At 37.4% G+C, this 27587-nt stretch overlaps 1 protein-coding gene across 2 annotated transcripts in view; it reads right to left on the bottom strand.

Moving 5' to 3' along the window:
• Positions 1 to 313: 313 nt before the first annotated feature.
• lingo2 (leucine rich repeat and Ig domain containing 2) overlaps positions 314 to 27587 on the bottom strand; it is a 196348-nt gene continuing 169074 nt past the window's right edge. For both annotated transcript variants that reach the window (XM_063494146.1, XM_063494153.1), the window contains exon 5: positions 314 to 3566. In XM_063494146.1, coding sequence (XP_063350216.1) covers positions 1716 to 3554 — 1839 coding nt within the window. In that variant the 5' untranslated portion in view covers positions 3555 to 3566 and the 3' untranslated portion in view covers positions 314 to 1715. The remainder of the gene's footprint in view (positions 3567 to 27587) is intronic.

The following is a 27587-nucleotide window of genomic DNA, read 5'->3' as shown; positions in this document are numbered from 1 at the left end:
AGAATGAATTCACAGGTATCAGTATACATTTGTATTTGCACAAATAGGGCAATAAAAACACAAAGAATTTCCAGAACTGACATTTCTCATCATACATTATTTGATAAGCTTACACTACAACCAGCCAGTCAAAATAAAACAACTGAAAATGTGGATCTGATAATGTGACAACACAGTTAAATGTATGAATTCTTACAAAATGAATTACAAAATTATATATAAATAAGAAATTTATTTCTTGTAAGAAACGGGAGTTACAGATGTTATAAGCTCCATGATAGTTAAAGTGAAACTAAATACAAACTATAGCTTCATTGAGTTGGCCTGTACAGACATAATTTAATTATTATTGTGAACATTTAGAGTGGATCACTGCAGTTCTGGATCACTGTACCATATTATCAAATATTTCTAGTACTGCATTTTGGCATTTGCAAGTAAATATTGTTCATATAAGTATTTATCTCTTAACCAGGGGTGGCTACATCACTTTCAGTGTTAATGTTTTGAATGTTTCTGTGAGGGTTTAGAGACTGCAACAATAAAAAAGGAATTAGCAATGATACACTTATTATTACACCATTGATGTGAAGTCTATCAGTGAGGATGCGTAGAAGATGATTATATTTTATGCATTTAGTCAGACACTTTGGTACAAATACATTTTTTTTATTTCACATACATAGTTTTTTACTTTTACTTTTGTTTTCACAATCTAAATGATTCAACAACAAAATGAAGAACTACCACAACAAAGTCCAAAATTCCTACTGGGGAAAATGATGCAAATGTCACTGTAGTAAAACTGACACATGTAGTTTGCCAACTAGCAAAGGTACAGTTAAAGGAATAAAAATAGACAAAATAAGACAGAAAAGTGGTTCATGTAGGTTGCTTGACCAATACTAACTCAATATTATGACAATCCAGCTGTTATCCTGAACAGTTTTTGAAGACTGAATTTTGCAAAATTCTTAATACTTTCATAAATAAAATAATTTTCTTGTACTTCTATTGATAAATGATATATATATTTATTAATATTTATTCAATTGGGGAGCAGAGGACAAATACTTAGCCATAGAAGCCCTTCCTGAATCAATGGAAACTTCAAAAGCCTGAAGAATGTACTTGTGGAACAGGGTTATAGCAATTTTAGCAAGTGCATCTCATGAATATTGCTATGAACTATTCTTTTGAATGATTATGTACATACATGTACATAATGAAGCATTACGTACACATATGAAAAATATAGAACATAGGAAATGATGTTTCATTGATTGGTTCAGTGAATAAGCATGGCGCAAGACTAAACAAAGTAGGTTATAGCTTAGATACAAATTTGTAATGTACATTGTTCAACTGAGTCTGTAGATCCATCCCAAAACTGAATGATTTTGGGACATATAAATTTCAAAAAGTTGATAACTGACACTTATTTCATCCAGGTCTTCATGAGAGCAACTCATCTGAGAAGTTTTTCCAGTAGTGATAGTCATTCTAAAATCTTTTGCATTTGAGACACAGTATTCAAGAACTATATCAAGATCCACAGATTTAAGGTAATGCTCATCATTTTGTGATGCCCCAAGGTTTTCTTTTCACTACCACTCTTCCTGTAGCAGTGAGAAGATTCAGTCATTCTGTTTTCAAAAAAATACACTGTACTTTGGGCTTTTCCACAATCCAGACTCTTAGTTCTATAAAAGCAGTCACATCATTTTCATGTTAAAACGACGAGGACCGGCTTGTCCCTCTGCTGAGTCAACATTAGTGCCGTTAGACTTTGATCGTGGCACATGTTCAACATCTATATTGTTTTTATGTTTTCCTTTTCCCCTGCTCCAAACAAAAAGAAGCAGGAAACAAAACAAGACCACTCCCAGGAATGTGAAACAACCCATAGCTGTTGACACTAAAATAGTCTTAAGGTCAAAACCGAGGGTCACACCAGTCGTTCCATTGGCAGTGGCATTGCTGGGATCTGTGTAGTACTGGGTCCTGTTGGCATACAGTGATCCTAAACTTTTCACCGCCAATGATGTCTTCAAGGTGTCATTTCCAGCAGTGTTGGAGGCAAGGCAAAGGTACTCTCCACTGTCTTGGACTTCTGCTGCCTTGATTTCTAGTGTACCATTTTTATGGATGGTTACTCTACTATGGCTGTTTGTTAGCACTCGGCGATGTGGGGACAACCAAGACACAATTGGCCTTGGTGTCCCATCAGCACTGCAACGCAACATAGCCTGCTGACCCTCATCTACAGTAACTGTTTGTGTTTTATTTTCACGAATTTTCGGTTTGGTACATGTAACATAATAAGACAGGAGAGTCTCCTTAAACTCCTTAAAAGGGCGTCCACGAATGCCCTCAGGTGTGCTGCATTCTGGCTGTGAATCCCCAAAGAAGATGGAATGCCTCTTCTGCAGGATCCACATGAGGCGGCAATCACACACTAAGGGGTTGTTGTCAATGAGAAGAACCTCCAGAGCCTCAGGAGACTGAAAAACGCCCTTTTCCAATGTATCCAGTCGATTGTGTGAGATATTGAGAACTCTGAGACCCCGCAGGCCTTGGAATGCATACTGTTCAATGGTGGTCAGCTGAGCTCCAACAATATGCAGCTCTCGCAGCCGAACCAGTTCCATTAGCATGCCCCCTTCAATGTGCCTGATGCGGTTGTAGGACAGATTGAGATGTGTCAGATAGGGAAGATGCTTCAGGGCTAGGTAAGGGAAGGTGGACAAGTTGGTGTTGGTTATAAACAGTGTTGTCAAGTTGAGGCCATGCAGGGTATTAGCTGGCACATGGTCTAGTGAAGGCCAGTTATCAATTTCTAAGTGCCGCAATCGGAATAGCTTTTTGAATGAGTATGGATGTAAAGTGCTAATGCTGAGGTATCGTAGATGCAGGCTGACCAGGTTGTGCAGATGAGAAAGAGCCTCAGTGGGTACAACTGTTAGGTTGCACCTTTCTAAGGTTAGTGTCTCCAGGCTTAAAAGTCCACTGAATGCACGGTGAGAGATGTAAACCAGGTCATTGTCACCCACTTCCAAAAACCTAAGATTGTGCAAGTCCTGGAACATATAATCCAGGAGAATGACAATCTTGTTGTCACTTATATCCAGTCGGGTAAGATTGGCTAAGCCTGTGAAGACACCCAGAGGAATGAGCTTGATTCGATTGCTTTTGAGGCTGAGCGAGTGCATGTTAAACAACCCATTGAATGCTCCAGGCTCAACATAGCTGATAATATTTCCACTGAGGTCAAGTTCCTCAAGCCCAGGGAAGGCAAAAAAGTCATCAGGGTTGATCATTGTCAGCTTGTTCTTACTTAAGTCCAGGATTCTTGTTTCAGTTGGGATGCCATCTGGGATGGTGGGCATGCGCTTACGGTGACAGACAACTGCCTTGCTTTGTGCTGAACACTCGCATCGCGAGGGACATCCCAGGGTAGAACCCACAAAAACAGCCACGAGGGCCAATCCCAGGAAAGGCTGCCAGCATGAGATGACCGTGTGCGGCATGACTTTGCTCATAAACCCGACCATTCTGTCACGGTTCTGCAAGACAAGAAAAAACAAAGGGAGAGAAAGCGATATATTAGCTGGTTCCTCATGATAGACTTCATTGTGTGCTTGAAGAATGAATAATGAATATTCACAAATAACAGGAGAATTAACTATGGAGAAAACCACACAAGGTGAACATAAAAGTATTTGATAAATGTAGCTCACCACATCGAAATATCTATCTCTTGCCTTCCTTAGCATTCTTGTGGATGTGTACAGGGTGAACAATTGGGTGCTAGGCTTTGTTTTGACATCACCCACTGTTTCACTAGAAACAAAGAACTTCTGAAAAAGTTTCTTAAAAAGCTGAATGTTTTTATTGTAAATGATTTATCTATTTTTGACATGTATATATATATATATATATATTTTAAACACATTGTTATTCGGAAATAGTAGCATTGAGAAAAAGTATCCACCCTATCTCGAAAAGGACAGAAAGAAGAAAAAGAAAGAATAAAGAATAAAGAAACCACTCGAAAATGATGGAATTCATGGAGGTGTAACATGGAAAAATTGAGAAACTTATAAAACTGAAACACATGTAACATTCAAAGAACATTATGAATATCATTACAAGCATTTCCACCAAAAGAGCAGAATTTACTAATTTCTCATGTTGAATATTTTTATATTTTTTGATTTAGAAATAAAACATGTTTAAATCATGGATACTCAAGAAAAAATAATACAAAACACAACTTGCACTATATCACTGGGTGGCTTTACATATTTCGGTTATTCATACATACAGCTGTACTTATCTATATCATAAAGCACATACAGTAGATACATGAACTAATGCCGTGTTTGCAACAAACAGACTGGGTGACAGGTTGCAAGGATTGCAAACCATTCCTGCCTCATTTGGTGTGTCATGGGCTGTGCTAAATTTAAACGATGACAGGAATAATCTGAATTTCTCCTCAGGCTTATTCTAACAGATTATGGTGCAAAGATAATATGATGACATACTTATCTAAAGAGAAGCATTATATAAACCTAAGAAATCAAGAAATAAGATAGCTGAAATATTTCAGCTGCTGTAATATAATATTTATATGATAGGACATATTTCTATATGGAGGAGGCATATATGAAAAGTAAACTTTCATATTGATATTTTAATGTTCAGTTACTATTCAAACAGTATAAAGATTTATTTTCAAGTCTAGTTTAATACAAACAGCCACAACACAGATAACTGCAGCCTTGAGAGGACTGTTGAGAAAAGTTGATTTAAGAACTTGGTGAAACAGTTCTACTCCGAGTCAGTCCCAAATGACCAAGATACTTTCCATTTTGCTAAGGGAGAGACTCCAGAAATGTTAAAAACAATACGCTTGTTTCTGCTTATATCTACAATCTAATTTGTTCAGTCACTACCCAGAGTTCATGACAATCGGCCAGGGTCAGAACCTGGATCGACAGCTTCAGGATTGGCTCATTTCACCACAGCAGACCAGCACAGTGCCCACATTACTGTAAGTGCTGCACCTATCCATCCGCCAATCTCCTGCTCCACTCTTCCCCTCACTCATGAACAAATCCCCTGAGACAGTTAAAGTCCTCCACTTAGACCAGCAACTCACCCCTGGTCTGGAACGGACATGCCCCCCTTTCATAACTGAGAACCATGGCCTTATACTTGCAACAGTTTATTCTCATGCAGCCACTTCACACAGAAGTGCAAACTGCCCCAAAACTGCCTTGTTGGAGGTAGCCAACAGGTAGCCATAGGGGGTCATATGATTGTTGGGGTTTTCTCTGTATGTTTTTAACTGGAGTCCCCTGGGATCCCAAAACATTTGTATTTTAAACAGTTACTAATTAAAGCAGAAAGGCAAAACAATAATGTGACATCACTAGAAACAAATTGCATTTTTAATAATGGTTGTATGACCGGGGTATGACAAAAAATATACCCCAGTCAGTAGGATGAGTTTTAATATCAAATATATCAAGTTTATCTTTTTGAATTAAATTAGAAAAAAATGGAAGATGTAAATTAAAAACATTAAATAAATAATGTAACTCATTTACATATTACTTTTCTATATTTTTGCAATAAAACACTCATTATCAATCCACATTTCAAGATGATTTTTAGAAAAATACAACACTACAAAATGGTATATATAAACAGTATATTTAATCAAGATTATTCTTTCAATCTAAATACTAACATAGGTATATTTTTTCTCAATCTGAAAGCCCAATCAGTGTTTTAGAAGTAACTAGTAAGATTAGTAAGATTTTGAAAGTGGCTTCAGTGGCTCCATATTGTGGAGATTAATATATTTGCTTAACACATGAAAGATCCCCAGGTTGAGACAGGGAGGGGACACAAACCCCTGAAAGGGTTGCAGGTAAGGAAGCAGATGAAATAAACTGCCTTGATCATCACAAATAAAATTCAAGGATGCTCACAACTGGCTCTCCACAATACTTCTCCTAATACACACACCTGTAACTTCTATGTTTTGTATTTTTTAAATGTACGCAGGATTGTCCTTTAATCCTAAATCTTAAAACCACTTAAAAATATAGCACAATCAAAAGTAAATGAAGCCGATAATGATTTTAACATAGTAGTCAATCAATCATTTCTAGCTACAGTGGACAAAAATGACTCTCTGTACAGAAGACTCTTGTTGTGCACAAATCTTTCCACATAATAGCTGGCTTATGTACTCTGGCTGTCCACATGAATTGCAGCACAATATGATTTGATGGTTTACTAAGAGGGTGTCTAATCAGGATAATGATTGGAATTCTTTGTAACAGTTCATAATCAGGATTTGAGTGAGCCTGTTATGTGACCTAGTCACCTGCACACTTCTGAATGAGAGTACCCTAGTGCATCAAGTGCATCATCAGTGGCACCCACTCAAGTGTGTCCTGCATAGGAGCAAATGCCACATAGAATTAGGCAGATGCCCCAGGGCAGCGTCCACAAATAACATTCCAGCTATCTGTTCATTCACAGTTATTTTTTTGTGTGGAAATGTGCCCCTCACTTCTGAGTGCACTGTTTATTTTTCTTTTCCTTATAATTTCCTTTATAATTTAACTGAAAACAACACATATTTAGTGTGCCGTGTGTTCTGAGCTGTGTTAGAATCATTGTGTGTTTAACAAGATACAAGATACAAAATTTTCCCTCTCTCACATGACAAATTTGTTCAAAAATGGTCTTTCAATAAAACCAGTTTAACCCCCCCCCCCAACCCAACCTTGGATTTTCATGCATTTTCATTTTATCTCAATATTCTGGAAACTTCCTATGACATTCACCGACAGTCCAATGGCAGAAATCCTGCAATGCACTGTGAGATAAGTCTGTACAGGGAAGGTTTTTCTATAATGTGGCCCTTGACCCACATTAGTGCAGGGTGGGATCCTGAGAGGGGGATGATAACAGCTAATGGTGTCTGACTCAGCATAAATCCATGAACAGACATTTCGCAGGGGTGCTGAGGTCACATGAGCAATGCCATCAACCCAAGCATACATACACAAATGGCCCAGTGTGAAGAGCAAACTTATAATACTTTTCTTGGCTATTAAATCATCATTTGCTCTTCCAGTATAACAAATATATGAGAAAACCTTTTCTTAGCCTATTTCTGGTAAGCACAGAGTTCACATCACTGAATAATTTCCATATGAATCGCTAAAAACATATGGGGCACTTCCATCCCATGTTCCCTCTTTATTTTTCAACACAGCCTCAGGCAAACTTGTGAGGGGATGAGTAGAAATGATGCCCGACTTTATCAGAGTGGCAAACCACACAATTATACTGTTAGTTATAGTTTTATTCTTTCTTGAAAGGCTTTCTGGTCATAAGAAATCTGTTATATTTCCTCATCATCAGCTGCACTTGTGCACGATATATAAGCTATTAGTCTTGTCAGAATAATAGTGTAACTCAGAACTCTTGACATGATGTCCAGGTAAGTGAATCCTACAAGAGGTTTTATCAAAACGGAATTTGAAGGTGAGAGTGTTGCAATTGCTCCCTGGGCAGCTGACTGATGGGTAACTGCAGAATTTCTGTTTATTTTTCTTTGGTATAGTCTCACTATAACTATTTTATTTTGCTTACCCTTTTTTTTAAGCATTGTCTTGTAGCATATCCATACAGACAACATGTACAAAGTGAGTTTTAAAGTCCATTAAGTGATAGTGATAACCAACAAATCTAAACCTTAAAAAGTAACATTTAGGTTCAGAGATGGTACTATGCTGCGATCTATATCTCACATATAGTGCATATACAAAGTGCATGCAGGTGAATTTGTGTAGGTCCATCACTGAAAACAGTCACTTGTTAGAGCACATCTCATGAAAATGGCGATCAGATACGCTGTCCATGGTCCTGAAATCATAACAGTTTAATTTGTTTAATACTTTACTGTTTGAGTGTAATAAATCTATTTAATGCTTTGATCCAAACAACAATAAACAGCACCTTAAAACTAACAAACAATTTCCAAACTCTAAGTGAAAAATGGGATGCTATTCAGAATTCCCATCCAGAATTCTGATTATTTTTAGGACAAGGATCAAAGTCGGTGTTTTCTTCCCTCCATTCTTCTTCCTATTGAGAAGATTGTAAAATTCCTGCCACAGACGGTAAACCAAAACCTAAAAATGAAGAATTGCAAGAAGTTTTGTTGTCGCTGGTATTGCATGGTTCCATTATGCTGGAGGTTCCAGATCATCTCTGAGTTCACTAAGCAAATTTACAATTAGATGACTTGGAAATCTCTACATTTTTATCACATCTTTGTTTGGCTCTTTAGCACATGGTCTCAAATCTCAAAATGCCTCCTCTACACAGCAATAACTGCCACATTATCAAAGCCAAAAAATAAGCCAAAATAATAAGACAAAAAAAATAAAAAATAAGACTGCTTTTTTGACATTAGATATTAGTACAATTAGTAATAAATTACATGTGGCGAACATTAGTAAATCAGTTTGCGCTTTGTACATACTGGCAATGCATTTTTTATGCCAAAACTAAGTTTGTTCTGGTGCAATGTGTTAGTGAACATGGCCATAGTGAAAAATTTGGTTTTACTCGGTTCAGTGAATACCCTTCTGATAAAACTGTTCATTTACATGTAATTAAAGTCATATGATAGCAAATGCAACAAATCTATTTACCTTAAATCTGAGCTTGTTTATTTAGAACAAGCTGAAATTTGAGGAGGCAAAGTCTGTATTTATTCCTTTCTAAAAAAACAAAAAAAGAAATTAATTTTAGTTGTTTAGTTTTCAGTGTTCTAGGTATTAACTTACAAAAAGAAAAGACAATACTAATTGTTGTAGGCACAGTTGTTTAAGATGTAGTATCTCCGAACTATAGCCGAGCGTAGCAGACATAAACCTCAGATGGTCCATATGACATATGTCTGTCCTTCTGTCTTTTATTCCACAGAAACATGGTAGAAAGCAAATTAAGTCTAGGAATCATGGGTCAGTTTACACATAATTATCTCTCTCCCTGCTGAGAAGAGTGGACACTCACCATCTATCTTTGAGTTCAAATTATTTACCAACTAATTATTCACAGAGCGCCAATAAGAAGCTGATATAATCATGGATAATTCACTCAACAGTAGACCTTATTGTACAGGACGCTGACTTATTAGAATATATGTGATCTTAGCAAAGGAAGAGAAAACATTTTGCATGCTGTGACGTAAGAGTGTTTTAAGAAAGCATAGTTAAGCCTAATAATACTTCACTATTAAAACCATATGTTTCTGAAGTTATTTGAATGCGGGGTGCTGGGGTATAAAACTTGTCCAGGATTATATTAAGCTGTCTTTTCAAGTAAAACCATGCAAATCAATGTTGATATAATGTATTTTTGTAGACTGTATGTCACTGGTTGACTTTGTAACCACTTGGTTTCCTAAGCCATAATCCAGCACAGTATTGGTTGTAAACATTTTGCTTTGGTATTTATTTGAGGGGTAAGTTTGCACACCCTGAATGGTCACAAGGCACTTCTTATTTTGCCCGAGAATTTTGAGGATTTAGATAACAACTTGGCCTCTGTGCAATCAACCAATGAAAAGCCACTTGTGAAATTTTCCTGCCTCTATCTCCTCAGGAAAGGTTTCCAGACTGTGTTTGATGTGGCCCCCAGGCACTGATCATTGCACATAATGTGACTCCTCTTCACACAAAAAAACCTCTCTGCATTAATGGTGGATGGATGGAGACAGTTGCTTTCTTTACCCAGCAATTATTAACACTCCTTAAAAAGCATAATCAAAGTGTTAGATTTCAATTTTTTGAGTTGGAAGATGGCTCCAAAGAAAGAGCTACTCTGGAAGGCAGGAAAAGGATGAAAATTAACTCTGAGAGCTTGAGTGAAGCTGCAGAGGAATGGGACTGTGTGCAGAGTAAAGCTGTAATAAAAGTAACATTATGTGCAATCACGCAGGGACAGTATATGCTACATACTGGGTGCAGCGTGCAAGAAGCAAGCCTCAAATTAGCATCTGATATGGCTGCCCTCATGTCAAAGGGTCCAGTTCATTGCAATGTAGTTGGTTATCATGTGAAAAGAATATGAACCAAGACTCTTTCAGAAAGTGACAAAAACATACTGTAGTATGTAGAGTTAAAAAAACAAACCTACATACAAACACAATATTACAGCACTGGGCATATCTTAATTTAAGTATAAGATAGAAACCACGCCAGCACTTATCCTTCTGCATATCTTTTTTTTGCATTTACACTGGTCAGAGTTCCTGCAGCCCTGAAATGGTTAATTCTTGCTTTCTGAAAACAGAGGAATACAAAAGCAAAGTCTTTGATAGCTTAATTTCCCAGATAACTACAAAATAACAGCACAACCTCATAAGGGTCATTGTAAGGGAAAGTTATTAAATCATCATTTTATTTTAATGAGGCTTATATCTTATAATGATGCTACCCTGAAGGAAAGATGTTATTAACTTGCAGGTTAGTTCACAGTCAGAGTATGCAATTAACCCACCTTTTCAAAAGAGCATCGGCAAGCAATCAAATGGGATCATAATGAGAGGAAAGAGATTGCAATGCTCTTTGGCTTATTCATTATTGAGAGGGTCTTTGCAAAGGGCAGTGAGGCTTTAAGGTGAGCCTGCCAACATGCAAAATAACACTGTACTCCTTTAATAAACCAGTGTGTATCTGACTTCTGATGCTACAGAATGGCTCCACAGGATGTGACCTGGATACGATTAAACAAGTCTGCTTCCTTCAATTTTGCCAAACACAAATAATTAAGGAAGGAAGGCAGCAATATTTCAAATAAAAGTAGGAGTAGGAAAAACAAGAATAATGTGAGCAGCGGCAGTCTTGTTGACTCCTAATGCATGCAGATGGCAGTGAAACAATCTAAAGACGTTGCTGGTAATTGTTGTATTTTCAAAAATTTTCATAAATTGTTTTCAGCATAGCTAACTGTACAATTCATTAACATATACACTGCAAGAGCAACATAATTATAGTCACATGACAGAGGGCTTTGGGACCTAGAACCCTTAACAGTGAGGATCAACAGCCTTGGGGCAATAACAGGCTTCCATGCACAAATTACCCTTCTGCTTGGCTTGCAGAGCGAAGTCAAAGCTCAATTAATCCATGTTAATTAGAGATAAACTTGGTAGATTGAGCCAGTTGCTTTTTTTGGTGTCTGATAACCCTTAACTTGGGATAGAGTCAAACACTGCATCAAACAGTCAGATCTTGATTCATCCCACAGGAAAAGCCTCTCAGACATGAGCCTTAATCCCATGTATAATAACTATTAAAATTCTAAACTTTGAAGACAAGCAGGAGCTTGTAAAAAAAAAAAAAGGGGGGGGGGGGGGGGGGGGAGAACAAAAATTCTGTAATTAAATGGGAGGATAAAAATAAAACAGCCACAATATGAGAGGACTTAATAAGGTCTGGGGAATAGTACACTGTCATTTCATTACATTTGTGACAAGTGGGAAAAAAATCAACCAATTTCTCAGTTCATTAGAGAGACATGTGTTATGTATTAAGAGCTTTATTGCAGTATATTTTTCTCAGTAAAACTGACTCTCTTATCCAACATAAACATTACTGCACCGTTATATTGATGCTGAAGTGCCTTATATTTCCACTTTAGCAGTTCAGAATACTTCATCTCACATTACTAGGGGAAATGGCCTAAAGTAGCCTATATGTTCCAGAAATGCTGAAAAGAAAGACACTTATTTTCTTATCTAATGCAAATAATCAGAGTCATATATGCAGAGATCAACAGCAGATCTTTTACCATCTACAACTTAGCAACCACTTACACAGATACACTACTGTGCACACATTTTCTACGCCCTATGCATATCCTTTTTCACAAACTCTTTATTTAATGTGTATTGTAGCTTACTAAGCTACATTAGCTAGACAGATTGAAAAATCAATAAATGCATTAGACAACACGTCCTGCAATATGAGCATTAGACGAGTTTTTACATGGATGCATGCAAGTATATTAATTACTCATTGTAATTAGAATCCAATAATAATCAAGACTCAAATAAAACACAGATGTGTAGCGTTACAATGTACAACTATCAAAAACCATGTTTTAGATTTGCCATTTTTCACTTCACATTTCAAGCAGTGTTACTACCATAAATCAGTGAAGCCTGGGGGGATTTTCTTTTTTCCACCTGCTACTCCCCCTTGAGAGATTAGCCCACAACAGTACCTCAGAAGCTGTGCGCTATGCTGGTTCTTGCTCAAAGGTACAACCAGCAGAGTGTGCACTGCTTGCCAACAATAAGACTTGAACCTGCTGCAGGTGCTTACAACCTGCTCCCTAAATCATGTCACAGTATTTCTAGGAATAGGTAAAAAAAAAAAAAAAACATGGATAGGCGTGGGAGGGAAATAAAAAAGAGGCAACTTTAAACACTTTTTCTTAATCCTCTCTCCTTTAATAATTTCATCATAAACTTGCATAACCAGCAAAGACTGTCTCAAATTTTCATCACTCATCTCTTAAATTTTCACTGACCTGGACTCTTTTCTCATGCAGCCTCAAGTCTAAAGAGCATTTTTAAAATGATAAGCAGAACCTTGAGTGAATTTCTACCTTCTCCGGCTTTGAACTAAAAAACCTTGTGAGATAATTTGTGTGAACTGATTAAAATGCATTTGCAGCCGCTGTTAACACATTGTGTGGGCTCCTGAGAGCCCTTGTGCATTCTCTTCTTGGACCCCCACCCCTCTGTTCCTAGGCAGCCTACATCAGGTCTGAGTCAGGGGGTGTTTCATCTGTACAATGACTCAACAACAGAGGCAGTTAAAGACGGTACGCACACACCTCATCCTAGCCTATATTTAAATCAGTCTTCCCATAAATATACCATAAAGCTCACAAATACACAGTGTAGCAACAACATGCAACATGAACAATTAGCTATGATAAAGGAAGACATGCACTGCTTCCATAAATGCCTGTAGCAAAAATTTAGAAAACAACAAACAGGATGACTGCACCTGCCATAATGGAAGCGTGATGTTTCCTATTGCCAAAAGTGCATCATTTTAGACCGCATACTCTGCTGAGAGGATGCTTTTCAGTATTAAAATGAGACACTGTAAACATCTCATAGTCATACTGATAAAATGACAGTAATATTAATTAACAGCTTGATATTATTACATTTGGCCCAAGCTTTGTAAATTTATCACAAGCAGCTACTGTTGTCATTTGTGCATAATGTACCATTCAGCACATCCACAAGAGGCCATTGAACATGCTTTTTGTGACCAAAAACAGACAAAGAAATGCAGATCGATCTATCTATCTATCTATCTATATATATATATATATATATATATATATTGTAAAAGAGAGAAATTATTCATGATGTTAGCTAAAAGGAACACATGCAGCTACAGCATACACATGCATCTCTGTGATGTCCCAACAGTCTTTCAGTATACTTAGCAGGAAATCTTATCTAAATAGCTGCAAGACATCTTTCCACCCCCCCTTTACAAAATCAAATTCAATATACAGCTTGATTGTTTTAAACTGTATTCTCTTATGCCACTGTTTTCTCTTCTCATTTCTTACTGTGTTTTCTTTTGTCTCCCAACCTCTCCATCCTTTCTCTTTGGTTTTCTGTCTCCTTGTCCAATCAAGAGATCTGGCCTCTGACCTTGCTGCTCAATGCCATTAAAATCCTTTCAGTAGTGCAGCTTGTAACACCTTGAGAAAGACTAGAAAGCCTTCTTCTGTCCTTGATATATGCTTGTAGCCTTTTCTCTTTATAGTCTTTACAGTCTAATTTTATGCTGGTGTGAGGTATACAGTGTTAGGGGAAGTACAGATGCATTTAACTGTTTAGCTTTACACCGGTGTTTTAAACAGGGCTGTAAAGGCATATTGATTGACTTGAAAGGGCCTTTTGTGTTTTACCACTAAACCCAAGAAGGTTCTGAAATAAACAGTACACTAACAAAGAAACAAAACAAGAAATGTGTGGATAACTTCAATAACAATTCATTGACGTTTATTTTTATTCATTACATCAATTTTTGTGTACTTTCTATAAACATCTTGTATATTTCCTCTCCAGTTCTCCCAAATGTAAATTTCATTATTGTTGTGGCTTGGAAATTAGTCCTGAGAGAAGTTTTACTTCCTCCAGGATATTCTTTTTTTTCCTTCATCTAAACTGAGGATCTCATAGTAAATACTTTTTATTTACTACAACATGTAGGCTATTGAGGGAAAAATCACACATTACAAACACACTAAAGGAACAATATTATATTCCAACACACTAAAGGTGTTGGAATATAATATTGTTCAGGTAGGATAGAAGGTAAGTGCAGATATGAGTAATATATATAAGATGAAGTATCACATTGTCATTGTCACTGCATGTAGAAGAGTGTGCAACACTGTCACTAATACAAGTAAAAAAAACAAACAAAAAAACAGAAAAATAACCAACATAAAGACACAAAGCTTTGCCTCAATACCTCACTGCATGATTACTACCCAGGGGAATTCAGACAACAGTGCTAATCTGACTGAACAGCTGAACCCTGAGCAGGGGTTTTTACAAAGAAGTAATGGACCCCTCGGAGGACAAATCAAAGCCACAATTTAAGTGATTTGGCTGTTTCTATAGCTTTCTTGTTATCACTCATCCAATATGGTTTTCTGTTGTCCATGCAGGGAACACAAAACTTTACTAGTTATTGATCAGTCCATTGGATTCAGCTGATGAAAAAGCCGTAAAAGAGAATAAAAGGAATGGCAGGCAAAGAAGTCCAAAATTACACTCCAGTTGATTCTTGTCCAAAATATCTTCATCAATATTGCATTTATGGCCCGTGATGCTTTTTACCTTCTAATTCAGGGTACGTGAAATGATGATGCACACATGCTGTTTAATGTTACTCATTTGCTCACACTCATTAGAATTAATAATTACACTATCCATCATTTTGTTCCTATCCATTTTCAGGATCCTTTCAGGACTGGAGCCTATCCCTGCTGTCAGAGAGTTAAAGGTGGGATATGTCCAGGACATGTTTGTCACAGAGCTAACAGAAAAACAGAAAACTATCGACTCTAACATTCACACCTATAGGTTATGTAGAACTGACAATTAACTTAAGATACATTTCTTTGGGCTATGGAATAAACGTGAAGTACCAATCGGGAAAAGGAAAAACATGTAAGTATTGGATACATTTCTTTCCATTGATGTAACAGATACGTCGATATTGCCAAAAATATCAGTACTGTACCAACCTCAAAAATCCAGTTAGGAGGCAGTTGCAACATTGCCAAAGATGTACATAATTATCAAATTTTAAGATGTTCTACCGAGTAAAGTGTTTTTCTTTGCAGTAACCCTTACAGGAATGTCAGAAGAAAGAAAATAATACAGAATATGACAACCAACTAAATGAGAATAAAATTGTTTTAAATCATTAAATTGTTTAGAGGGCTTATTGGTCTGCTGGATCCCATGTGTTCTATACAACTGAGGTTTGGAAACAAACATTTCATAGGAGGCATCTGAAACAATATCTCTCCTTATGTAATCAGGAAAAAAAAACTATAATTAGAGTAGAATATATATGTGGAGGTGGGGGCTCTGTATCCGTCTCTGAGCTTGCTGGAAACATGGTCCGCCCTCTGGTGGGACTTATCACATGTTGACAGAAATTAGGAACGACTATTTTCAGATTTGCTTTATTAAAGTCTCTTGCTACAATAAAGATCCTATCAGGATGAAGAGATTGTAGGTTGCTGATAAAAAAAAACTAGCTGGCTGCTTTATTCAGTCTTGGTATTGGTGCTTGGTGAAATGTACACAGCCAAAACAATGACTCCTGCGGCAGATAAAACCTCTGTGTTTTGCTGTGATGTACTCTTTGTTGCAGAGCGATCTGGCACTGGTGATGCAGATACTGGGCAGTGGTGGTTTATGGGGAGCCATCTTTAGCCTGGTTTGTATTCAAGCTCTTCACACCTGCTTCTGCTTTTTTTCTCTCCACTGCCTTTAAGGTCTGCAGCCTGCTATACTGATCCTTGGAGCGCCTGTCCTGTGCAGGATCTTCTTTAGGACATCCCCTTGTTGATAGTTTACAGCGAGATCTATCGCACAGCCAGAAGTGGCAATCTTTATTAGTTCCTCTCCACTGTAGGGTGGAGGGTTTGTGACAGAAAAGTAAGCTAAGAAAAGAAAAAAAAACCAGCACCAAAAATCATGCTCTATACAATGATGACTGACACAGCTGTGATGTTGCCATGATGTCGCAAGTATATGTTTTGCTCTCACGACAAGCCAAACTTCAACAAGAAAATGTGTCCCCTGTCAGTGCTTAGTTCTATGAATAATTATCCTACCATGATACTTTTCAAACTCTGTGCCTTTGAATTATTCATAAGGAAAATCCTGGGTTCTCTCGCTGACGCTTTCACCAAACTCTCATTTGGAACAATTGGAGAAAGCAAGTGGTGGGAGTAAAATGAAAAGAAAACACGCAAAAAATGGAGATCATTGAATTTCAGCATGAATCTGTCAGAACGTCTTGTCAAAGGCAATAGCCACAGGCTTCATTCAGTCAAACATGCAAAAGTAGGATTGTGTTTGCATTGCCGGCGGGTGTTCAGGTAATGTCACTTAAACAATGTTGACTTGTGAAAACAGTACAAAAGAATGTAGCCAGAATTTAATCAAAATAAACATGTTCAAGTTTAATTAAATTGCTTTCTCAGTTGCACATTGCCTCCAGTACAAACAATGGAATATCATTACTGGAAAAAGTATAAAAATAAATAAAATTAAAAAAACTTTGAAAAATTCAAATTAGGGAACTTCACTAGAGTCTAGTAGTGTAAAAAAAGACATAAACAAATAAAAATAATACTAAGCTGTAATAAATTAATTTTGTTTCTCACGTTTATCTATCCTTTTATTGTTGTTGGGTTTGCGCTTCACAGGCCCCGCTGGTTTAGAGACTTATTCCCGTTAACGAAGCCAGACGAACGGCTCAACCGGTTTTTCACATGCTAGCACAGGAAGGATCTCAGAGCAGCCCTTCTGCCCTCGGTCTCAGACCACTTCGAAGAACCACCTTCCCCTGCAGCCTTTTATTCTGTGACACACAGTTTACACAAACACCCATTGTAAACCCCCCCTATGGTCACAAAAGGTTAAAACACTCTGTGTGTGTGTGTGTGTGTGTGTGTGTGTGTGTGTGTGTGCACGTGAGTGAGTGTGTGTGTGTGTTTGTGTTTGGGGGTGTGTTTGTGTGACTTCCTGCTCACCAAAAGGGTCATAAAGGCAGGAAGTTTACTAAACAAGAAAACGGAACCTTCACATAGGATGTGCCTATAATTAGGGATGGGTATCGAAAACCGGTTCTTGTTGAGAACCGGTTCCCACTGTTTCAATTCCTTGGAATTGTTTGCCATTTTTGCAAACGATTCCCTTATCGATTCCAGTCACCCCGAATGACGTCACCGCGTTGCGGCGTGTCATTTACCTGACAGGAAACATGGCGGCTCAAACGCTAAAAAGTTTGGTCATACTTTACGAGAACGGATGACAACAGGGCAACTTGCAATACTTGCAAAGTAGATATTTCATTTAAGGGAGGAAACACTACGAATATGCAAAAGCATTTGCTCACAAAACACGCGATGACCTTAAATGAATGTCGTGTTTTTAATTCCGCTCTGGACTCGTGAATCTCAACCCAGCAGCAGCGGTAAAGTTTGCACGTCCTCTCCCGTTAATGCGGCGGGTAAATAATCAACTAACAGTGCATATTATGTTAGCGCGATCTGCCTTATTACAAAACCTGCCATTACTGTGCATTTAGGTGACCATGATGAGAGAGACAGACAGAGTCTGGCTGGCTCAGATGCTGGCAGTTTTCGCTGCAGTCTACCGGTAGCGTCTCCTTTCAGGCCAGAATGTCACCGAGCAGTGACTAAGTTTGTGGTAAAAGGCATTTGCCAGACCAGATGCCCCCGATTTTCGGTAAGTGAATGTGTTTAATTGTAGGCAGGGACATTACTGGATATTCTTGTGTAATTGCTACAGAATAGTTTATGTTATACTTTGTTATTGGTACAGAAGAATATTTATTTTATTATTTTACATTTACAATTTTTTCCCCGGGGACCCTGTGACACCCCATTGAAGAGCCATAGGCTGTGGATCTCTTAAGATCTCACTGTTGGGTTTGTAAGGCCATGTTACTCCTAAATTTCTATCTTGTTCAAAGAGAAGATATAAAACAAAGTTCTAAGCTAATCGACCTTAGTGTTCTCCTTTTTAAAAAGAATCGATATGAGAATCGATAAAGAATCGATAAAGAATCGAATCGTTAAACAGAATCGAAAATGGAATCGGAATCGTGAAAATCTTATCAATACCCATCCCTACCTATAATAAAACACTACAGCCTCCCCCACCATTCAACAGGCTGGGGAGGGAGTCAGAAACGGAATGTCAGAACGGAACAGGAATGTCTTTGATCATATAGTTTGAACTAAGACTTACAAATTTAAGTAACACAATGACAACATTTAACAACCTTCTTCAGCTGATTGTCATTGCAATGGACAAGACGAATACATTTCCTTCTCTAGTGGCTTCCTTGACTGTTTGGTAAATATTGGAGGGAAACACCCTCAGTGCTAATCACTAAATTACAGAGTGAATGAAAAGAAAACATTTAATCTGTAAAATGAGCATTAAAAGGGTTAGAGCTGGCTGTATTAAGATATTATATCCAACCATTTTTGGAAAACTAGTAACTGAAATTTTTAGTACACTGTTCAAAAAAGCAGGACTTTTGAAGTCAAAGTACCTTAAGCACTTACTCAGTTACTGTTACAGTTCTGTCATATTTGCAGGCAATCCATCAAAAAAGCAATGCAAAAGTAGCTCTCACTTTACTTCACTTTATTCTGTTTCATGTTTCCTTGAAGTTGCTTTCACAGTGAACACAGAGCAGTGAGAAAGCATCTGGATACATCCAGGGACTGTGTAGCTCTCTACACGGCAGCAGTTTAGCTAACAATAGCCCAGGGTGATTAGTTTAAGCACTCAAAAAGGGGTGATGTGGGAATGCAGTATTTTAACAGTAGGTCTGCCAAGGCAATATGTTCAAGGTAACTTCAGCTTGTAAAAGGCTGCAATCTCATTTCTGAAACAGACCCAACTGCTAACCAATAATCAAAAAGTTTCCCAGAGGAAGATATATACTTTACTCTGTTGGTTAAAATCCACACGCCTGACTTTAATAATAGTTGGAATCAAAAATTACTTGCATCAAACACAAGGCCAAATAGACCACGTTTCAAGCAAAGCCCTGAATCTAGTACATCTACAAGAACTATTACGCCTCTTTGCCTGTAATGGAATGTCTATAACTGAGAAATTATTTGTATATGTGTGTGTGTGTGCGTGTGTATTTCTGCAGGGGTGAACATATATATGTTATCCCTGCAGAAATCTAATATTTCACATAAAAGCTTGAAAAAATTGGATCAGAAGAGTCACATGCCCATGTGAATTCTGAAATAGGATTATTTTTGTAATTGTTTCCATATGAAATACATTTTACCCCTGGAGAACCAATGGGGTCAGATCCGACCCCATTGGTTTTCTAGGGAACCCATGGGGTCAAATTTGACCCCATGGGTTCTCCAGGGTTAAATTATACCCTGGTTTAGAAGAAAAATTCCAGTTTAGACTGGTCAACTATTTTAATAACTTTAATAATATCCTTTTTCTTTTTCTTAAAGATTAAAATACCTGACTGGCTACTTGTTACAATATATTTACGTGTTTAAGTTGAGTTTTATTCATAAATTGTAACCTAATGTCTTCACAACTGTTTATGATAGGGAGAGTTGCCAGCTATTTGGCACTTAACCCATGCGGGCCATAGTTGCCAAAATTCAGGGGTCAAAATGTGTTTAAGTCATTTCTGGTTTCAGCTAAGAACTTTTAATCTTAGAGCCAGTAAGCACGACATGAAACTTAGAACCAACCAACAATTTCAACCATGACTTTTAGTTTCAGTGACATTTATTTGGAAGCATTTTGACTGTAGACCAGTCTAATGCTGCAAGTTAATGCTACATGTAGGTAAATCAACTGATGGAATTGTCTCTCAAATTTACATTCATGGAGATGTGAAAGGCCATCTGGAAAGGTGAGTACTGCATGAGCAGACAAGAATGACTAACAATAAATAAATAAATAAAACCTTTTTCAGTATTATTTGGGCACTTCACTGTTTCAAGGTAGAGACATGAAAAGTGAACTTGTCTTTCCTGTATGGGAAATTTGATTCAGCAGCTCTAAAGGTTATGCTATCAGGCTACTTTGAAATTCTTCATGAATGAAGAAAAAAATCTTTGATTGTATATCTGTGTATCTGCAACATGTGCAATACGTGTAAATCCAGCAGATGATCTGATATTAAGCTGTTTACAAGAGCTCTGTGAATCAGCTCTAAAATGGTATCAAATGTCAGCATCATTGTAAAAACATTTTTATTGCATTTCAGCGACAAGTATGGCCATTTCTGAATTATGATCTGACTGGCCCACTGACTCATGACACCCCGGCTTAAAGACTGAATATATAACTACATGAAAGTTGGAGAGTTATATTTTATTATGGATTGAACAAAAGATTATAAATATGGAAAGACTACCAACTTTCTTTAATATACACTGTGACAATTAAGGACAAATAAGCATGTTTTCTGGCACAAACACATCTGACATTTAATGATTGTTTTTTTGGGATCAAGTGTTGTTTAGTCCAGCTCAATCCTAAAGGTGATGTCACTAGCTCACATTTTACATGCATCTATTTACAAGTTTGCTAAAGATATTAAGTTTAAAAGATAATTACCAGTGCTGACAACAGGTTTTTATAAACAATTATGCATAAATTTCTGGTATTTGATAAGCCCATAGTTTATCATTTAGAAAATGATAAACAAGCAGAGGAGTTGTGTTCATTTGGGGGACAATTTTGCCAAGGAAACAGATTTGGAGACACTCACCAAAACAGTTCTGTATTCTTGTAGTAGACTTATTGAGGACTCTTTATTCCTCACAACCACTTTCCTGCATTAAAAGTTTGTTGCTACCTAGAGACCTAGGGTGGGTTTCTTCAGGGCTCTGTTTGCTGAAGATAAGCTGTAACTGACTCTACTGCAGACAGACCCTTTTGCAAAGAAATCATTAACATGGCCATTTCTCATGGCACTTGGCTGATTTCTTCCATCCTGAACACTAAGGATGTCTACTTAAATTAATGACTTTCTTGACTGCTTGAAGGTAAGTGATGGGGAAGTTTATAATCTTTTAAGAAGGCTGAAAGGCAATGCTCAAAGGAGGAGATGGCTAATAATGTTTTATTATGAAAACAGATTAAATTAATCTTTGGATTAATCAGTTGCTCTATGGACTCACCCACAAAAATCTTATTATATTACTCTCAACACTACCACCGCTGAGGCAGTCTTTAAGTAAGCAAATTATGCCCATGTACCACCTTAAACTAATAGCTTTTATATATTTTACCAAAATTTTAATACACATTTAGGATTTCATGTGTTTTTGGTTAAGACATGTTTTAAAATTAGTGATGCCAAACCAATGTGATGTACTGAAAAAATGAAGCTTGTACCACTGCAGGTAAACTGCTTCTGAGGTAAGATATGGATCATGAGTTCTGAGATTATCTGCTGCACTGCCTTTTTCATAAGGCAGCTACACTTTCTAGCCAGTCTGGCCAACTCCTGCTACATCTCTTGCTACATCTCCCAGTCCATCTGCTAGTGCATGCTGACAATATTACTGATCCAACTGCAAACAACTTTGAAATATTTTCACACCTGTTTACTCGCAAGGATTAAACTAATTGCACTGTAACAGAGACACAGACACACTTCTTTTCTACGAGTTCACAAGTTTCTCTGAACACTTTGGCCATGTTTGCATTTACAAGAAGATAAAACCTGACCAGCGAACAGATTAAGCAAGCAGGAATGAAGAATGAAGGCTATAATACATCAACAAGAGCTAAAGATATGTGACAGATAGATAGATAGAAAGGAGACTGTACTTTGATTAAAGATGAATAATTACTGTAGGGCTCAACGGGTCACGGATGAGATATTGAGCTCGGGCAGAGTGGGTCAGATTGGGGCAGGATGTGTGAGTGGACACAGAAAACGTGGTGGGTTGCTGGCTGTACAGAAAAGTGAGAGAACCGTAGCAGAAATGAGCATAGAGTCCAGAGTGTGGAGTACTAATCCAAGCAAATAAAGAGAAATCCATAGCAGATCAGGCACACTGGAAGGGGAGGAGGGTTGCAGGCTGACAAGGGGGTATTTCTGTGTTAAATATACACTATAGTAACCATAAACCCCACTGAAACTCTACAATGGAACCTATGCTGTAATTTGGTGTTCCTTTCCTAAAAATGCAGCTAAATGTCATCCTGATGCAGCCTATAACTATTTTGATTGAACTGTTCTATGCAGTAGATTCGTCCTGTGTATTTCTGCCTGTTTTGAATAAATCATTAAGAGAATGACAATCATTGACAATCAGTATAAAGAATAATGATCAACAGCTTCAATATAAAGACTTATAGATGTCAACAAATAGAAGGAATGGACTTGAAAAAATGTACAAAGTGCAAAAACCTGAGGGACAAAAATGTTTGCATCCGAAAAGCTGACTATATAAAGCATATATAACATCATTACACCACAACAAGATAATTAACATCGAATGCACCATGAACAGACAAGAATTTAAGTTATGAAGACTACATAGATTCACCACAGAAGTCTAAATCAGCAACAAGGCAGACTGGTGTGTAGGGTAGATGAGAGAGAGGCTGCCAGCCTAGTGAAGCACAAGCAACTGTGGATGATAAGCTTTCTTTGTTCTACTTTATACTTAAAATTTATATAATAAAGTATGTTTCTTTTTTTTTGTTGTAGCCAACTGTGAGGTCAATTTTAGTTTTTCAAAATCTTTTAAATATAAAATAATTAGTTTGTTAATTCTTATTTATACTTAGAAGCATCTGATGAAACTTAAGAAATGACTTGTTTACCATTGCAGCTCCAGTTGTAGGACCCCTGCATTTCAAAAAGCCAAACCGATGGTGGTTTGAGAAAACACACTTTTGCTCATTAGCTATAAATACATCCTAGTTTGTTAGTTTCTTTCCTCTACCATACATTATATTTCTCAGTTTCAGTACTGATCTCATTTTGGTTTCAATGTGCATGTCCACAGTGATCTTTGCTAAAAAGAGCATTAGAATCCTGTATTTATTGGAAGGTGTCCCGTGGGGTTTCTTCCAAGGACAACAGTGTCATCAAGATGAAAAAGTTCAGGGGAAAAAGGTTATTGGTTCTAGTCTGTAGGGGGGGGGGGGAGAGGAAACATGACGACACTAAGCCAGAGGGCACTACTGTGGCCTAATTATGGTCCAGATGGTCTGAATAGGTATCATTTCCAGCAATTAATTACTGAGTGTCCATGTGCACCACATGGCCAGCATCCTTAAAAAGTGTGTAAACATGTCCCCGATTCTTATTAAATAAACCGAAATGATTGCTTTTATTCATGGAATCTGGGTTTAAAAATGATTATTCCTATACGTGACACAGTTTTCTAAACAACATATTCTTTATATATTTTTGCAAATTATTTTCAGGGAAATTGCCAAATTTTATAAAAAACTTATATAAACACATTTCTGGTATGACAGCAAGTTAATAAAAAGTCATCCTCTTAAACATGGCTAGACTGTAAAAACAACTAAGCAATCTGACACATCTCATGTATGACAAAGAGCATAGGTTTTAGGGTCTTGTGAGGACGCTAAAACCTTTCCTTTTGACAAACTCGGTACATTTTGTTGAGCTCTAATAAGAGGACTGTCTGTGTCTTGTTATACAGAATTCTATTTTTATTAATTGTTCACATGTTTCAAAGTTAGACACTCCACATTGAACTATGTACAGGGGTGCAAAGTGCAGTGGAGGACAACGAGTGGAGGGGGTATTATGGAAATTAGTTATAATTAGAGAGGTGCAAGTGAAAACAACACAACAAGGCATAGAGCCTGTGTGATCACTGAGTCATAAGTGCAAGATACAACCATCTGTACATGTAAAGAGGGTGACACATAGAGGGACTTCACTGTTTAGGAGTGAGCATGATTTGGCTTTGTGGTATATTTTGTGCAGGGATAGTTTGATTTTAATGATAATTTTACGCATTTATAATTTAAGAGACTTGTGTGGCGGCCCTTCTCTGTAGGCCACCACGGGAAAATTGTGACACATACAAAGACTGTCTCATCCTTGCTAATTTAAACTATCTTTACCACCAAATCAGAGGGGTATGCATTTCATAACTCCTGAAAGCCAGAAAGTGGGACATCGTGAAAAAACTGGTTATTTGGCCTTGTGGAACTGGGGTTATTCTATTTTAATAAGAAATCAGCTTTAAGGGGATTCATTCAATGTGTCATCCATCTTCTTGATAACGCATTAGCACGGGAATAGAAATGTGACTAGACTTGAGGCTAAGAGGTCATAAATATAAAGCCAACATAAATAAATTTTTAATTACGCGTGTGCTTTGTTTGTCAAGAGCTTTACAAACACTACTCCAAGCCGTACACAAACAACACATCAGGCCACACCTCAGTGTTAGGATGATCCTTACTGAAACTGCGTGTGAACTCAGCTAACATTAACCTGGGAAAAGATAAACTCAGTAATGACACCCTGTTGCTAAAAATGCAAAACTTGAAGAACTATTGTGAATGTGAGCTGAGTGTGTATCATTTTTTAAAAGCTCAAAAGCAATGAATTACAATATCAGCAGGCTGCAGGTGTCTTTTTTCTTCATTAATGCATATGAAAGCAATTATGTATTCAGAATTAAGGAGCCCTGATGTCTAATGCTTTTTAGCTTGCTCACACCCCGTGGCCTTCAGTTTTGTGTTTCCACAATGATGCTGTGATAATTCACTTTCACCGTGAGAGCTCAGTTTTTGCTCAGTCACTCAAACAAAAGTCTTGAATTGACTCATCAAATTCTCAAGGCGCAGCCGAAAGCAATTACAGAGCATCTGGGTGGAAGAGCTATAGCAAAGGCCTTTTTCTTACTCTGCCCTTAATAGAGGCTTGGCTTACAAACAAGATGAATCATGCTCTTCTTTTCCTTAAGCCTCAGCATTTTGGTGAAACCTTTCAGACTAGCATTGTATGCTCGTAACACCTCACCGCTGGAGACAGTGGAAAGATTAAGCCTACATCAGCATGCAGAAAATGCACATTTTAAGGCTCTTAGGATCTTTTGTACAACGTGTAAAAAAAAAATGCTAACAGCAACTAAAAGTAGTAGTAGAGTGTTTCTTCTTGTCACACATGTTAACAGGTATCTGGCTCATGAAGACAAAGACTTTGGCTAAAAGGTATGTATTATGTAGAAAAGATGAACTCATCACTCACTGTACAATTCTTCCCTGCTATTCTTCATTTACGCCACATGAACAAGTAATAGGATGATAAGATGGGTAGTATACGCAAAGGTTATGTTGTAAGACGGAGGAAGCTTAGTAAGGCGACACGGGCACAAAGCTTATTTTTCACGAAGGGCACTTGCCATCAGGATGCTTCTGTAAAGTTTGGTGTCACTGGCACAGATTTAACAAGATGACATGGATTTACACCCATCTGTGTGTGAGTCAAAAATAAGCATTTGTCTGAGGGGGACAATCTCACAGTATCGCAGTATTTCAGGCAACCAAGGGAGCAATCCAAAAAGTATTATTTGACCCTAGGCATTTAAATTAGGCTGCAGAATGTTTTTATCATGTCATCGAAAGTAAACACGCACACTCTAAAAAACAGCAACAGAAAAAAAAGAGGATTACACTGAAAAGAATGAAGACACTGTATGACTTTCTCTGATCCCTCACACCTCTTTTTCAGAGATTATATTCAAATATTAATCCATTCAAAGCGCCCATTTAGATGCTTGTATGATTACAAGCATGAACTATGTGTATTATAAGTAATACACATAACTTTTAAACACAGTCTTTATATAAATTTACTCCAATAGTCCTTACAGATTGGAGACTTTTGCTTAACAACTTAACAACACAAATATGAAGTAAAGATGTCTTACCACAGTAATTCATTGAGTAGCCAACTGATATCAATATGCCACAAACAGTCCTTTAGAAAACAGGATTCTTGGTTTCGTCTTGTGTGTTTTCCTCTATCTTGAGCAAAAAAAAGATCTCTCAAGTGTATCAGAGCTGAAAAAAACAGCGCCACAACTGACTTGGTGGAAATTGATAAAAGTGAAAAAATCTGCATCAGTTATTCAGTCTGCATTCAAATTGCAGTTTCAAATAAGGAAAATCAAATAAACTTTGAAAACACTACCTACTAGAAGCAAACAAAGAAGATTCAATAGGTCTGTTTTCCTGCTAATACAATCAGAAGCTGCTAGCTAGTTACCTAGTCTGGTTAATTAACCCCCAGAGGATTAGAGAGAGCAGAGGCTGCAATCTCGATAGGCCTACTGGGCTCAATCAGGACCACAAACTGAACATTGTATATGGCATAAAACTGTTGTAGTAAACACATTCTCTTCCCTCTGCCAAACCCTGGGGAGCTCTTAATCAAACCACAATGTCGGTGCCTGTGCACAAAATGAAGAGAAGAATGGAGAGAAAAGACCTGAAAGCGTCTGAACTTACAGGCTCTTGGCCTTTTCTTTGACATCTAGTGACATTTTAGCTCTGCTTTCCCAGCTGAGACTGTTTCTACCTGAACAAAGCACAATATATTGTGAGGATTTTACTTCGTCTTTAATTATAAGCTTCACCTTGGATGGTATTTTTTCCGCACAGAGTTTGCATAATGCAATTAGGGCAATATCATTGATCTATGTTTCGTCATTAAACACAGACTGTACTCATTAGCAATCTGCTGTAATGTAACTATTCTCCCATTTAGATGCAATGCTACAGAAATCATCAGCATGATCTGACCAAATAGATTTTCCCTCACTGTGCAGTTGCTGAAAAACGCAGTCTCTCATTTTTGAGTTCAGCTACACTAATGAAAGATTGACTTAGTTATTGAAGCATGCTGAGCTATTTAAAGCTCATCAAAAGTGTTTAGAAATTTCCAAAGCTGATGAATTCAGAATGCTGCCTTTATCACAGCTGCACTTTTTCCTTTGGTGCTGTTTCTGTTCTGGTTTGCAAGTTCCTGGTTAGAGCTGAGGGAGACTGGTGGAAACGTGAACACATTACTCTGAACAGCTATTTCAATCTGCATTCTTATTGACTGGTGCTGCTCCAACTGCCTATGCAATCTCCTGTT

The sequence above is a fragment of the Pelmatolapia mariae genome, linkage group LG2, assembly GCF_036321145.2.
Source record: "Pelmatolapia mariae isolate MD_Pm_ZW linkage group LG2, Pm_UMD_F_2, whole genome shotgun sequence".
Lineage (NCBI taxonomy): Eukaryota > Metazoa > Chordata > Actinopteri > Cichliformes > Cichlidae > Pelmatolapia > Pelmatolapia mariae.
Note: the sequence above shows the minus strand (reverse complement) of the source record. Positions and strands in the feature narration are given on the sequence as shown.